A 15,971-nucleotide genomic window follows, 5' to 3' on the forward strand; every position below is an offset into this window, starting at 1 on the left:
CCCCCGAAGAAGATTGGAAGGCTCCCTACTTTAAAATCAGTCCCCCTAGAAAGGGTCAAAGTTTTCGACTACTTAGGAATCCGCCTCTGTGACACCATGAGATGGAATTTTCACCTCCAAAAGATGCTGTTGAGTCATAAGAGGGTGGTGGGGGCATTACTTAAAGAACAAAGGGCCTCCTCCCTTAAACCGATCGCCCCGGTACTTGATATCTATAGAGCAAGAGGTGTGAGTGCGGCACTCTATGGGGCAGAACTTTGGGGCGCACAGAATGTGGACCAGCTGTCTTGCTCAGAAAATAATTTTTTTAAGGACCTAATGGGGCTTCCACACAGCACTCCAACCTTGCCTTTACTTCTAAATACGGGTAGTTGTCCCATTAGAGATCAGGCAAGGCTGCGTCCTCTCCTCCTGTGGGCTCACATTTGGAGAGTCCCAGAACTGGCCAGCTACGCAGATGGTTTTACAGATGTCTTATCGAGGCCAGGTTGGTCCAAAATCAGCTGGTTGAAGGAAGTCAAGCGATTATTAGTAGAATTGGGTCTAGAAGAAGCCTGGCAGTCTAGGACTGCTCCCCCTAAGTCTGTCCTGAAAAAACTGTATTGGAGCTGGGTGAAAGATGTGCGGAACAATAATCCTAATCAATGTAGGTCTACTGCTGAATTTCTTTTAGTGAAGGAAGTCCCACTTTGCGAGCCCTATCTCGATATTATATCAAAACCTAGAGACAGGGCACTCTATTTTAAATTTAGAATAGGAACACTTCCTGTGGGTGAACTGACAGCTAGGTGGAAGGCCCCGGGTCAGACAATTCCCTTCTGCCCGCATTGCAGGACAAGGATAGAGTCCATTCCCCACCTCCTATTCGAATGCCCCGCTTATGAAGCTCCCCGTCGCAGGTGGTTGAAACCTCTCTGTAGAGAGTTAGGTACCAGAAACCATAGGGAGGCCTTACGAATTCTGAAAACAGATCCACGACCCCTCTTTGCCTGCGGCATGGTGAAGTTTTTAAGCTGGGCATGGCTGTTCAGATCAAATGGGCTTTTGGATCTTGTTTAATTCTGGTTTTAGATTGTTATTCTTTTATGTAATTTATTGGCGCCTTCGTACTATGAACTATATGTACTTTTGCTATGAATTTGCTCCTTTTATCTTTTTAAAACAATGTATGTATATGTATTGCTTTTTAAGACATGTTTTTTGTCGAAATAAAGCCATTTGACTTGACTTGACATTTTTTTAAATATATGCCCCGGGAGGAGCAATCCCAAGAGAGCCGCCCCCCACTCACCCCTATGATTTCCCTGATGTCTAGTGGGGTATCCTGCCCGTGTATCGCAATGTGACTGTGATCCATGGCAATGAAAACCTTTTGGGAATGCCTAGTTTCAAAGTAGAAACACCTCCTTTAAAACGAGGCCTCCCTGAAAACTGGGGAGGCCTTTTTCGGCCTGTTTTCCCCATCAGTCGAGCGCAGCCGTACCTGCTGCTTCCTCTGCTCCTGTGGGGAAAACTGTGACGTACGAGCACCTCGCGGCACACTGACGGCACTGATGGGTGGGAGGGGGTGCCGGGTGAGATGCTGAAAACCTTCCGAGTCTCCCCAAGCGGGGGCGAGGGGGGGTGACCACCTTGGGTGCGAAAGCGGCCTTACCTGGTGTCTGCCAATGGATGTGCCAGCACCAGGGTGGTAGTGTGTGCGTTGCCCATTGGTCAGGATTCAGATCAGCGCTGGAGTCACTATCAAACTTTTCTTGTTTTCTCAGACCGTCAGTAAAGACTATACCATCGTATTTAATGGGCAATATATGATCAACATCCTAGAAAGAGTAATTCTTTAGTTCACTGTTACTAGGGATATGTTGACTAAAGCTTTTGCATTGACAGTGCAGTTTTTTAATTTGATATAGTGATTGGTCAGTGAGTAATTGAAAACAAATTGCATAGCAGCTAAATAAATAGTCACATTGACATACCAAATATGTTTCTTTATTTTAACTGTTCACTTGATCTCTTGTCTGCTGTCTTAGCAGAGGCAACATCCACCGAAAAAGAGGAAGATGTGTTCATGGGAATGGTTTGTCCGCCTGGTACAAATCCAGATGACTCTCCTTTGTACGTTCTCTGTTGTAATGACACTTGCAGCTTCACATGGACAGGTGCGGAGCACATCAACCAGGTAGGTGAAAAACTGGATAATAACTTAGTTTACTTGACACGTATTTCTTGTGCCTGCAGACGCGTATATGTTCTATCTATCTATCTATCTATCTATCTATCTATCTATCTATCTATCTATCTATCTATCTATCTATCTATCTATCTATCGATCTATCTATCTCTGGCGGGCGCCAGTAGGTAGTTATAGTTAGGACCTAGTTTACATAGGACATCTTTTCTTGCTTTTCTACTAACTTGGTTGCTATTTGACGAATCTTCAGGAAATTTGCAAAACTAGTTTGCCAGTCACTTCAGCTGTTGTATGGAAAGTTTCAGGGTGATCTATCAAGCGGGGGCCGAGAAAAAGGGGGGGGGGGGTGTTCTCAAAACGTGGTTGCCCGTTTAATTTCTCATAGAAAATTTAGACACAACCAAAACCGAAACCGTGACCGGAATTTGCTCCAAATTTCGCAGAAAGCTAGCGCTTGGTCCAGAAATACTGCTTTTTGTAAATTTGCGGTCAACCTGTTCTGTAGTTATGGAGGTAATAAAGTAAAAAGATGTTCGAGGCGTATGGGGACATGGTTCTTAAGGGAGGAATAAAATGATAAAGCGTTGGCTCTTCGTTTTGGAGTTAAAATACTGGCATCTCAGGAGGCTTTTTGGTTGGAGCACATCGTAAGAGAAGCCAATCATAATAAGGCTACTGTAGGATGCTGGCTCTTTATATAGCTGACCAAAACGAGCTACACTGTGTAGAGTCCAGGCGAACCCTTATTGCTTTACTGAGGCAAAATGATAACACTAAATGCTTTTGTGGTAGTGTGAGCGAGCAGTTTAGGCTTATGAGAGAATAAATCCTAGACCAATTTAGAAAAATACGTTATATTTTTATGTTCATCTTGATACTAAGATTTTCGTTAGCATGTAAGAACTTTTTTAAATATAGATTTTTACAGGTAAGTAAGCAGTTCATGTAAACGCGTCTACTCAGCAGTGCTTCCTTTTTGCTGAATTGCTGATGTACTTTGACTGAGTGTGCCCTGGGCTCCTGCTAATCAGGTACCCAGGGCCTATGTTTTCCCTAAAACTGCATTACAGCCTAAACCCAATTGGCATCTCTGGCCACAGGTCAGCTCCTGGTAAATGGTACCACAGGTACCCAGGCCATTGTGACCTGAGAAGGCCTCTAAGGGCTGCAGCACTTATTGTGCCACCCTTAGAGGTCCTGTACCCTGACACACACACTGCCTTTGCAGGCTGCATGTCTTGGTGCAGAAAAAAGTGAAGAGTCGACATAGCACACATCCCTCAGTGCCATGCCTGCAGACCACTACCCTGGCTTTGATCAGTCACCCCTTTAGCTGAGTGCACTATACCAGTGGTGAGGGTACCAGTGCATGAGCCCTGTACCCCTACAGTGTATAAGTCCATTCTTAGACGTAAGTGCGGTGCTGTCATTAAGAGTATATGGTGCTGGTAGTTTGTCATTACAAACTCCACAGCACCATAATGGCAACACTGAAAACTGAAACGTTTGGTATCAAACTTCTCATCACATTAAACCCACAGGATTTTATGAAAAATGCACACAGAGGGCATCTTAAAGATGCCCCCTGAAAACTAACCCATCATTAGTGTCCAGGCTAAGTGGCTACTTTCAGCTGCCACCACCAGACATGTTTCTGGACCCCTTGGTCGAGAGCCTGCTGCTCTCAGGGGCATGAAACGATGCACTTCCTGGCATGAGGTGCCAAGCCGCCTCCCCCAGGAGGGGCTAGGTTCACAAAGGGGAAGCTTCAAAGGCTTGCTGCCTTTGTGAGCTTCCCCAGGCCAATTGCTGCTTTCAGCAACTGGTCCCCACTGGTTCTGACCCCCACTTTAAACGGGAGAACCGGCGGGAAAAACAAGTGAGGAAGAGAGGTGTGCACACCTCTGCCAACTCCACCCCTCAGGTGGGGGAGGCAAGGTGAAGCACAACTCTCAGTCCACGCCATCTTGAAGATGGGGGGACTCAGCCAACCAGGGACAGGCACATGGGGTGTACCCACCCCAGGGAAGGGACCCATTGGTCCCTGCCTTTTACCTACCTGGAACACCCTAAATCTAGTATTTAGGGGCACCCATGAACCTTGCTTCCTCAGATCCAGACAAGAAACAAGAAGAAAAGGAGGACCGAACAGCCGTGCAGCAGCTAACAAGAGGAAGACGCCCACTGACTTGGCCCCAGCCCTACCCGCCTGTCTCCCCCTCAAACCTACTCCTGCAAAATCCTGGTGTGTCCTGCAGCCAGCAACCTCAAAAACAGCGGAGGGCCTGCCTACCTTCACTTCCAAAGACTGCTTCTCCCGTGAACACTGGATCTGAAAGAGACACGTTAGTATTAGATTCCTTACCTTAGAATATCCCCAGGCGTCAGACTGGATCCGGAAATTTTTGCGTAGCAGTACCCTTGCGCGTCGGTAGGCGTCGTCTGCGGCTCCGCGTCCGTCGTGGGCGCCGTGATGACGTCGTCGGAGTACTTAGACGCCGCCTCCGCGTGCTGACGTCAGTTCTTCTTTTTTCCGCGCCAGCAAGCGCAGATCTGGAAAAAGCAGTAACCCTAGTCAATTTTTGACTAACTTTTTTGATCGTTTTTTGATCATTTCTCGAGTCATCGACTCCGATTGGTGCCGTAGGGATGCCTGGCTTTAAGCACTGCGAGGATTGCGATTGCACGATGTTGGTCACGGATCCTCACCGCCTGTGTTTAACTTGTCTAGGCGTCGATCACGACGACAAGGTCTGCGCCGACTGCCGGGCCCTCTCTACGAAAGCCAGGCGGGAGCGGTCCCGCAGGCGACTCGAACTCTGGCAGTCGGGCCCGCGCCGCGAGAGGTCTCGGTCCCACGGGAGGTCGAGTGACAGGTCGCCGGCTCGGAGCCACCACAGCTCCGAGAGTAGGCCTCACTCCTCCGGGTCGAAGTGGTCGTCAGGTAAGAAGCACAAGAAGTCCAAGAGGCGTTATCGCTCTTCGGACTCCCCCCGACGCTCGCGCGATGTGGCCGGGGGTTCGGGTGACACCGCCCATGCGGCTCCGCGTTCAGCTCCGCACCCTCCGGTCCCTGGGCTCAACGCGACGCCGAGGAGATCGAGCGCTTCCTCATGACCATGAGGAAACTCTCTCCTCCAACGGGCTCCGTGGCGCCTTCGGGCACAGCGGACCCGTCTGGGGCCTCTAGCGGGTCGGGGGTTTCGGCCCGACGCCGTCGGGTGCTTCGGCCCCCGACGCTGCCGACGCCTTCGGGCCTGGCGCCGCTGGCGCCTTCGGGCCCGGCGCCGCAGGGTACAGCTGTCCCGACGCCGCGGGACGCCGCTAGACCTTCTTCGGGATCTGGATCGTCGCCGGTGGACCTTACGACCTCCCCGGCGTCGGACCACCAGGTGTCGCCTCCGGCGCCGTCCCTGATGCCCCCTTCATTCCTGTTCCGACGTCGGGACGGCCCCGATGGGCGCCGCTCCTGACGTCGTTTGGGGAGTTTCACTTCTATGAGCAGGCCCCATTGGTTGAGAACCCTGAGTTTCAGGAGATGGGTGATGAAGGGGATTGGGAGGGGTCTGAGGACCCTCTGACCCGAGAGTGTCAGTCTCATGAGGACTGGGCAGGAGACCTTGGGGAGGCCAGTGGCCTGGACACCTCTCCAGACACTGGTTTTGTCTCCCCTCCTACCGTGGCTTCGGAGGAGGGGGCAACCTACAGTGTGGTGTTGATGAGGGCTGCCAAGGCCTTGGGCTTTGAGCTCCCCGTCGCGGCCGTGAGGACTAATCTCCTCACTGAGGTCCTTAAACCGCAGTCAAGCTCGGCCGAGCCTCTGCTGTCCTTTAATGAGGCCTTGACCGACGTTCTTCTGGGCACTTGGTCCAAGCCCGCTGCGGGTTCGCCCGTAGATCGGAACGTGGCCAGACGCCACCGCCCAGCACCGGGCGACCCATGTTTACTGTCCACCCACCCTACCCCCCGAGAGCCTGGTCATCCAGGCCTCCAATTCCCAGACGGCATTCCCGTCGGCACCGCCGGACAGGGAATCCAAGAGGTACGAGCAGTACGGCAAAAAGATCTTCTCGTCCCTTAGTCTGGGACTGCGGTCTTCCAACACCGCATGCCTCTTGGGCCGCTACACCCACTCTCTGTGGGATACGGTTGCGGAAGTGCTGCCAGAGTGTCCGTTGGAGGTACGAGCCAAACTTGGCCAAGCCCTTGTGGAGGGCCAGGATGCAGCCAAATATTCTATACGGTGTGGGCTGGATACCACCGACTCACTGGGTAGAGCGATGGCAACGACGGTGGCGGTCAGACGTCACGCCTGGTTGAGGTCCGCCAACTTTTCGGCCGATGTCCAGAACACCTTGATGGACATGCCGTTTGATGGCCGTCGCCTCTTTGGCGACAAGGCAGACCATGCGCTCGAGCGCTTTAAGGACTCCAGGGCTACGGCCAAGTCCTTGGGCCTCTTGGCCCGCGCCAGCAATCGGCTGCCTTTCATTCCTTTCGTGGCCACCGAAGGGGTGTACCCACATGTGCTGCCAGCCACGCTCCGCAGGGTAATACCCAACGCGGTGGCGGCCGTGGGAACCGCCGTCCCGGCGGTCGGGGACAACGGCGAGGTCAGTCCACACCTTCCCCCGCAGCATCCGCCTCAAAACCCTCCTAGTCCGTGCTTTCAGGCCCATGTGACGCCAGTGGGGAAGCAGGGTTCGCCATCACCACCTCCACTGGCGCACTGTCACTTCGGACAGGTGGGTGCTGCAGATCGTCCGAAGGGGCTACTCCCTCCCCTTCGAGGCGACTCCTCCAGCCATGCCACCGCAGAACCACCGTGTATCAGGGCATCATTTGCGACTTCTGCAGGAGGAAGTTACGGCCCTCTTGGCCAAGGGGGCCATCGAGCGCGTTCCTGGGCCAGAAGTAGGGTGTGGTAGGTTGTGGTTGCTACTCCCACTACTTTCTGGTACCCAAGAAGGGCAAAGGGGGCCTACGCCCTATCTTGGACCTAAGGAACGTCAACGGCTTCCTCCGGAAGGAGAAGTTCAAGATGCTGACACTGGCTCAGGTCCTAGCTGCCCTGGACCCAGGAGACTGGATGGTAGCGTTGGACTTGCAGGACGCTTATTTCCACATCCCCGTCCTGCCGGCCCACCGGCACTACCTGCGGTTCACGGATGGCCACGAGCTCTTTCAGTATACCGTGCTCCCCTTCGGCCTTACACGGGTGTTCACAAAGGTGATGGCGGTGGTCACAGCTCGTCTGCGCAGGTTAGGGGTTTCAGTCTTCCCCTACCTCGAAGACTGGTTGTTGAAGGCGGGCTCGCCCCAGACAGTCGTCAGCCACCTCCAGACTACGGCAGATCTCCTGCACAGGCTGGGGTTCTCCATCAATGTGCCGAAGTCACACCTGTGCCCCTCTCAGTAGCTCCTTTTCATCAGAGCGGTTCTCGACTCGGCGCGGTTTCGGGTTTATCCTCCCGAACAGCGGGTCCGGGATATTCAGGCTCTGATTCCCATCTTTCAGCCGTTATCCCAGGTCTCGATCAGGTTGACGCTGCGGCTTCTGGGGCTGATGGCCTCCTGCATCCTGCTGGTGCATCACGCCAGGTGGCGGATGAGGGCTCTGCAGTGGGACCTGAAGTTTCAGTTGGCCTAGCATCAGGGCAACCTGTCCGACCACGTCCTGATCTCGGAGGGCACTGCGAGACAGCTGCAGTGGTGGCTCACGGACCGCGATTGGGTCAGCGGCAGATCCCTCTCCCTTCCCCAACCGGAGCACGTAGTTGTGACGGATGCGTCCCTCCAGGGCTGGGGAGGCCACATGGGAGAGGCGGAGATCAGAGGCCTCTGGTCTCCGGCAGAGGCCCGGCTCCACATCAACCTGTTGGAGTTACGGGCGATTCGTCTAGCACTGAAAGCGTTCCTCCCCTCTGTCCAGGGGAGTATAGTGCAGGTGTTCACGGACAACACCACCGCCATGTGGTACTGCAACAAACAGGGCAGGGTGGGGTCGTGGACCCTTTGCCAGGAGGCTCTGCGCCTCTGGCAATGGCTGGAACGCCAGGGCGTGGCCCTGGTGGCTCAACACCTGGCAGGTTCTCTGAATGCCAGGGCGGACGAGCTCAGCCGTCGGTGCATGATGGATCACGAATGGCGTCTGAACTCGGACGTGGCGCAAGGCCTCTTTCAGCAATGGGGAGAGCCTTGGTTAGATCTATTCGCCACCGAAGAGAACGCGCAATGTCATCAGTTCTGCGCGTTGGAATTTCCAAGGCGGCACTCGCTCAGAGACGCTTTTCGTCGCGAGTGGAGCTGCGGTCTACTGTACGCCTTTCCGCCTATACCACTTCTGCCCAGAGTGCTGAAGAAGATCAAGCGCGACCGGGCCCAAGTCATCCTTGTGGCTCCGGACTGGGCTCGAAGGTACTGGTATCCAGAGCTACTCAGTATGTCAGTCGATCCCCCGGTTCGTCTGCCTCTTCAGGAGGACCTTCTGTCGCAGCAGCAGGGGACGGTGCTCCACCCGAACCTGTCCAGTCTCCACCTCCATGCTTGGAGATTGAGCGGCGACAGTTGAGGCCATTTGACTTGCCTCCTGAAGTCTGTAACGTCATTCTGGCAGACAGGCGTCCCTCCACAAAGTCGGTATACGCCTGCAGGTGGAACAGATTTGTGGCATGGTGCACAGCAAAGGCTGTGGATCCTCTTGCTGCCCCTCTTTCTGAGGTTCTTCTCTTCCTTCTTTCTCTTGCCCAGCAGGGCTCTGCTCTGGGCACTATCAAGGGCTACCTCTCTGCCCTTTCAGCCTTTCTAGGGCTGCCTGATAAACCTTCTTTGTTCAAGTCCCCTAATGTAAATAGATTTCTAAAGGGCATCACACACACGTTTCCTCCTGTTCCGTTTGTGATGCCTCAGTGGGACTTGAACCTGGTTCTTACGTTTCTGATGTGCGCTCCCTTTTAGCCACTTCACAACTGTCCTCTCCGCCTTCTCACTTTGAAGACTGCTTTTCTGGTTGCCATCACCTCTGCCAGGAGAGTGAGAGAGCTCCAGGCCCTTTCTTGTACTCCACCTTTCCTTTCTGTCCATCCTGACAAAGTGGTGTTGCGTACTAAGCCATCTTTCCTGCCCAAGGTTGTCACGGCCTTCCACATCGGGCAGTCTATCACCTTGCCAACCTTCTTTCCGCCACCGCATCCCTCTAAAGAGGAAGAGCGGTTCCACCGTCTGGACCCAAAACGTGCGCTCTCTTTCTACTTGGATCGCACACGCCAGTTCCGGGTGGATGACCAACTCTTTGTTGGTTATGTGGGCGCTAAGAAGGGGAAAGCGGTGCACAAGAGGACCATCTCCCGGTTGATCATCTTGTGTATCCAGGCATGTTACTCCTTGGTTAAAAAGGAGCCCCCTGTTGGATTGCGGGCTCATTCCACCCGAGCCACGGCAACTACAACTGCCCTGGGCCGGGGTGTGCCCTTACAAGACATCTGTCAGGCAGCTACGTGGGCATCGCTGCACATGTTTGCAAGACACTACTGCCTGGACAGCTAAGTCCGGAGAGATGGCTTCTTTTGCCGTTCCGTCCTCCAGGACTTTCTGGTGTGATTATTGGTTCGCAGACCCACCACCGGGGTTGGTATTGCTGGGGCATCTATTCTAAGGTAAGGAATCTAATACTAACGTGTCTCTTTCAGATGCACAAGTTACTACTTGTGTAACGATATATCTGTAAGAGACATTAGTTAGTATTAGATTCCTTACCGACCCACCCATCCTCCCCGTTGTGCGAACCGATATCTAGGGTTAGGGTTACCCCCCTTCAGGGCCCTAGTTTCAATGGCACCAGTGTTGGTTTTTAACATGGCTCTTTGTTTCTGGCGCGGAAAAGCTGTGTCTAAGAACTGACGTCCGCACGCGGAGGCGGCGTCTAAGTACTCCGACGTCATCACGACGCCGACGACTGACGCGGAGCCGCAGACGACGCCTACCGACGCGCAAGGGTACTGCTACGCAAAAATTTCCGGATCCAGTCTGACGCCTGGGGATATTCTAAGGTAAGGAATCTAATACTAACTGATGTCTCTTACAGATATATCGTTACACAAGTAGTAACTTGTGCATTTGTTCAACTGCAACCACTGGCAGGTGCCGGAAACAGTGAACCCGCCCCACTCTGCACCTGCTGTCCACGGCCCAAGCTCGAGTGGGCAAACACCACGAGGAGGTTCCTTGGCGATCTTGAACCGAGATCCGGCGACCTCTGATTAACCACAAGCCTCCAGCCGACGCCTGCAGTCTAAATCCAGAAGGCGCCCAAAAGTAACTTACCTGCTATTTAACTGAAAATCCCGTTAAAGTCTATGTACTGTTTTTACAAGTGATCGCATTTCTCTGAAACAATACTGTAAGTCAAACCATAGTACATTTACCATTGCAATTGAACTGTTTTACAGTCAGCATTTACTACTGTAAAGTATGTATTGCTTACCTGTGCCAGGCTTGCTTGTTTCTAGAAATTAATTAACTAAAAGAATATTTTATACAAAAACAATTGGTCTGAAGTTCAGTCTGAGTGTGAGAATGAATTTGCTGACTGAGTGTGTACAACAAATGCTTAACACTGTCCTCTAATACTGCCTTACTGCTCGACCACACTACCACAAATAGAGAGTAAGGTTCTATCTAACTTTGCCTCTGCCTACCTTTGGGGATCCACTGGACTCTGTGCACACTATACCTCACTTTGGTATAGTATATACAGAGCCAGCCTCCTACACTTCCCTATGGGAGAAAAGACATACCCTGCATACAGTTATTTACGGTTGGTCTTCTGAAGGTCTCCTTCGAGACTTCAGGTCGTAGGGGCCAGGGTTGAAAATACCACCAGCAGTTACTAGTTACTTGCCCTGGGGCATCCGGGTACAGAGGTGCTGATTAGGTTGCCTGGTGGACAAAAGAGGAGCTACCTTGAAACAGGCTCCAAAGTAGGACTTGGGGATAAGTCCGGGAGCACCCAATGGGGCGCTCGAGTCACAAGGGTCCTGGGAACAAGGGGGCACAGCCGATTCGTCGGTACTCAGACTGGGGCGCTCAAGTGCAGAGTGAAAAACTCAGCGGGGCTCTCTCTCTCTCTTTCCTAGGGCTTTGTAATTGTGTGTCTCTCTGGTTGAGGATGCAAAAAATCAGGACTGCTGGCCCACCCAGGAAGTGGGTCTCTGCATTGCTGGCATTCCTTGACTTCTGCTCAGTCTCAGTGTTGTTAGTCCCAACTAGACGTAAAAAGGCCTCGACTGCTGCAATCGGGCCTTAACTGGGTATTTATCTTGTGCTACCCCGGTTGGTCCCGGTGTCCTCTCACTCGGTGGGGGGACGAAGCTGACCTTGAGGAGCACAGGTACCTCTTTCTCAGGGGATGCTGCATCTGGCTGGCCGGAACCGGCAACATAGAAAACCGAACCCAACTCTTTCGGGCCTGCAGACTACAGGAGAGTAGCTTCTGTAATCCAAGGAGTTTGCTGGCAGTTTACCATTGATCTTGGTAGTGGCTCAGCTGCAGGATGAGTCAACGATTGTCAAGACTGGTGCAGGCAGGCAGAGTTTGGTGCCAAAAGTCCACAGCAGTCTTCAGTTCTCATTGTCTTGCGGCTCTTCTTCTGGATCCAGGCATCAGGGGTGCATCTAAATCCTCAATTTAGCACCAATAAGGAGAGTGACAGGTAGTATTTTTTTTTTTTATTTTTTTTTATTTATTGAAGTTTTGTATAGCGGTAGCTGGACCCAGGGGTATCAGAGCGCTTCACAGCAAATACAGATATGCAGCAAAGGAAAATAAGCGTAAAAAAAAAAAAAGAATCAAGAACAACAAGCAGGAAATAGAGTCTGTACGACAGTAACTTGAGCGCAATAAGGGACGGAGATCAGGAGTGAATCAACCGGCTCTGGGTTCAGAGAGAAAGCGGACTTCCACCGTCAGGCGTCTGGTTCTCCTTAGGCACCAGAGTGTTCAAGGAAGAGGGCTTTGAGTAGCGATTTGAATTGCGGGAAGGAGGCGGTCATTCGGATATGGGGGGATGGAGTTCCAGATCCTGGGGGCATTCCCCGCAAAGGATTTATTTGAGGTTTTGCGTTTCTGTGATTGCAGAGGAATAAGTAGTAGTGTGTTGGAGCTTCTGAGGTTTCTGGACTGACTCGCCCTTTTGAGTTTGGAGGCAGGTATTCCGGTTGAGTTTGGAGGCCAGGTATTCCGGTTTGCCTGTATGCAGGGCTTTATGAGTGAGGCAAGCTGTGCGGAAGTTGGCTCGTTGGTCAATCGGGAGCCATTTCAGTTCTTTAAGTGCTGGGGAGATGTGGTCAAATTCCTTTGTTCCTGTGACCATTTTTGCTGCTGCGTTGAGGGTGGAGGTGAGAGGTCCCAGGTGCGACTTGGCAGTGCCAGTCAGCACTGCAATGCCATAGTCAATTCTGGAAAGCACAAGTGCCTGTGTGGCCTGTTTCAGGTCTTTTGGGGGGAGGAAGGGTTTAATTTTGTATAGAAGTTTCAGGTTCAGCAACGCGCTTTTGGTGGTTTTAGAGATGTTTGTTCATGTCCAGTTTGGGGTCGAGAGTTATTCCTAGGGATTTTGCGGAGTCCGTTGGCGTTAGAGAGATATTGAGGGCATTTAAGGCTTTGAGCCATTCCACTATTTGTGGGTTTTCATCTTTGTTCGAAATTAGGTGAACTTCCGTTTTTTCTTCATTCAGTTTGAGGTGGTTGGCTGTGAGCCATTGTTGGACCTCCATGAGTGTCGCATTTAGTCTGTGAACGTCTGCGATCGAAGTGGTTTTCAAATAGAGTTGTGTGTCATCCGCGTAAAGGTGGAAGGGGATGTGGGAGTTCCTTAGAAGTGAGGTGAGGGGTTCCATGTAGATGTTGAAGAGTTGTAGAGAGAGAGTACCTACCCTTGAGGGACTCCTCTGCTGAAGGGGAGGGGGGTCAGATTCGAAGCTGTTGATCTTTATTTTTTGAGTGCGGTTGTTAAGAAAAGTGAAGAACCATTTTAAGACTCTTTTCGATGCCCGCTCTCTCTCGGAGGGCATGAAGTAGGAGGGTATGATCCATAGTGTCGAACGCAGCCGAGAGGTCAAGGAGGATGAGAAGGCTACATTGGTTGGAGTCGAGTGACATGTGCAGATCATCTAGGACATTTAGGATTGCGGTTTCAGTACTGCAGCCCTTCCTGAACCCTGACTGGTGTGGGTCCAACAGATTAGAATTCTCAAGATGTTGGGTTAATTGTGAAAGCACGCATCTTTAAAGAATTTTGGCTAGGAACGGAAGGTTCGAGACCGGTCTAAAGTTGTTCAGGTCCATGAGATCAAGGCCAGGTTTTTTTTTAGAAGTGGTGTGACTTGACCTGGTTTGAGGCAGTCGGGGATGAAGCCCTCGTTCAAGGAGCTGTTGATGATATTTGCCCAGATAGGGGCTAGAGTGAGCTTCAATTCCTTTGTCAGTCTCGAGGGAAGTTGATCGAGGGAGTGAGATGAGGGTTTAGCAGCGGCCATAAGATTGCTTATCATTTCTTCCTTAACCGGTTGGAAGGATGACCAGTGGATAGACAGGGTTACTGGGGGGTTGTGGTTGTGTGTAGGACTCGTGCTGAATGAGCGATCAATTTTGGCGATTTTTTTCATTGAAAAAGCTTGCAAAGTTTTCGCACAGGGTCTTGGATGCTACTAGGTTGGCTGCCTTAGGGATGGAAGTTTGGTTCCTAATGATGTCGAAGAGTTCTGTGGGGCGGTTTTTGGCATTGTCTAGGGCGGAGCAGAAGAAGGATGACTTTTTGCTTTTGATGTGGGTATAATAGTTTTTATGTGCTGTCTTGAGTTGGTCCCGATGGAGGGCGGTGGGGTTGGTCCTCCAGGTTCTTTCCAAGGATCTTAGATGTCTTCTTTCCTCATTAATGTCAGTCGAGAACCAGGACCTAGAGGGGATTCTTCTGGGTTTTTTTAGTTTCAGAGGTGCCAGCTGAACCAGGGCGAGCTCCAGGTTGGAATGGTAGAGCGTGGTGAGATCCGAGGTTGAGAGGGACTCCGTCGTGTTCGGGAGGATAGGCTGAGACCTTCTTCTAGCTTGTCTCGGGGGATTCTGAAAGTGTTCCTAACCCACTTAGGAGGGGCTTGGGTGGGTGGGAGGGATAGGGCCGGCTGAGTGATATGAAAGAGAATGATGTGGTGGTCTGACCAGTCCACCGGGATGATGTGATCAATTGAGATTGCATTTTTGTTCGCAATGATTGCATCCAGGTTCGCTCCTCTGTAATGCGTTTCCTCTGAGCAGTGTTGGATCAGATCGTTGTCTTGCAGAAGGGTGTTGAGAGATTGAATCAGCGGGTTATTGGATTTGTTACATCTGAGGTTGAGGTCACCTAGAATTAAACTGTTATCGCTGTTAAGTGCTGATTGGGTGATGAGATCCGACAGCTGAGTTCTAAATTCGTTGGAATTGCCTGGGGGATGGTATAGGAGATGGCATTGACGTGAGCTCTGACAGTGAGATTTGATGTTGACCGACACGCATTCAAAGGAACTGTACAGGCAGGAGGGAGCTTTGGAGATGGAGTGGTCATTTTTGTGGATAATTGCTATGCCCCCACCTTTGTGTAAGGGCCTGTTGTAGGAAGGTAGATCCCTGACTATGGTTGCCCCCAACTTTTTGCCTGGTGTTTTGCTGGTTTTCTGACTTAGTTGACCTGGGGCCCTGCTATACAGGACCCCAGGCCCACTGCTTTCTCTGTAAAATGGATTCCATGTACCTTAGGTACATATCTAATCGGATACTGAGTCACCTTATCAGTCCCTGTACAGTGTACCTTAGGTACCCAGGGCATAGGTGTGCCCAGGGCCTACCAGGGGCTGCAGCATGTATTATGCCACCCCTGGCTGGCCATCCAAATCTGACACAACTGGCTGCACGACAGCTGGGGCAAGGTGGTGTAAACACCCTTTGCTTTAGATATAGTATTACTATATCTAACCCTTAAAATGGACACACAGATCTCCTATCAGTCACTCCTATGGCAGGCCTTGACAATCCTGAAGGCAGAGTGCTTGGAATCGTGTGAGATAGTGCTCTGGCATGAGCTGAGCCTGTCTGTGGCTTTCGGGATCCATCCCTTAGCCGTTTCCATGATATCGCATACCATATACTCTTAAGTGCATTATAATCCTCGCGGTTATATGCCAACTCTGGTATCGCTTTATCAAAACATGTCGAGTAAGGTGTCAAACGAATTGGAATACTAACCCCTCGCCAATTCTGGCGACGGGGTTAGCATTCCACCCTTCTAGAGGGACACGACATGTATGTAACCTGTAACCCCGGTTAAAGTCAGACATAGCCTTAGCTCCACAAAATGGATGCTGCCACCGAGACACAAGTCTGCCCTCCTGCTGCTGGGAGTCCTCCCAGAGCAGGAGGCAAGGACAAAGGGTTTCCTGTCAGGGGCGGTGCCAGCACCGTCCCAGACAGGATTTTGTGTATCCTAGGTAGGCAGGGCTTTAGAGGAAGGTGACTGCAAGTGGCACCCCGGTGCTCACTGTGCATAGGCCGGCTGAAACCAGTTCCAGGGGCACTCCAGCCCCTGGCCTGGGGAAAGCCCGCCAAAGGAGAGGGGTGTAACCACCCCCCTCCTAGTCCCACCCATAGGGCAGGACTTAGTCGCGTGCCAGCCCCTTTTTGCAGGATAAAGGTAGGAACTGGCCCCCTTCCAAATCAGATCATCTTTGGAATCAAGACACGACTTTCTGC

The 15,971-nt window shown here is 51.7% G+C and overlaps 1 protein-coding gene across 19 annotated transcripts in view; it reads left to right on the forward strand.

The window, feature by feature from the left end:
* UBR5 (ubiquitin protein ligase E3 component n-recognin 5) overlaps nt 1-15,971 on the forward strand; it is a 2,132,574-nt gene that overhangs the window by 911,995 nt on the left and 1,204,608 nt on the right. For 15 of the 19 annotated variants that reach the window (XM_078686916.1, XM_078686920.1, XM_078686928.1 and 12 more), the window contains one exon: nt 2,031-2,179. In XM_078686916.1, coding sequence (XP_078543042.1) covers nt 2,031-2,179 — 149 coding nt within the window. The remainder of the gene's footprint in view (nt 1-2,030; nt 2,180-15,971) is intronic. The other 4 variants (XM_078686919.1, XM_078686922.1, XM_078686925.1 and 1 more) reach the window with 1 other exon arrangement.

The sequence above is a fragment of the Lissotriton helveticus genome, chromosome 4_1, assembly GCF_964261635.1.
Source record: "Lissotriton helveticus chromosome 4_1, aLisHel1.1, whole genome shotgun sequence".
NCBI lineage: Eukaryota > Metazoa > Chordata > Amphibia > Caudata > Salamandridae > Lissotriton > Lissotriton helveticus.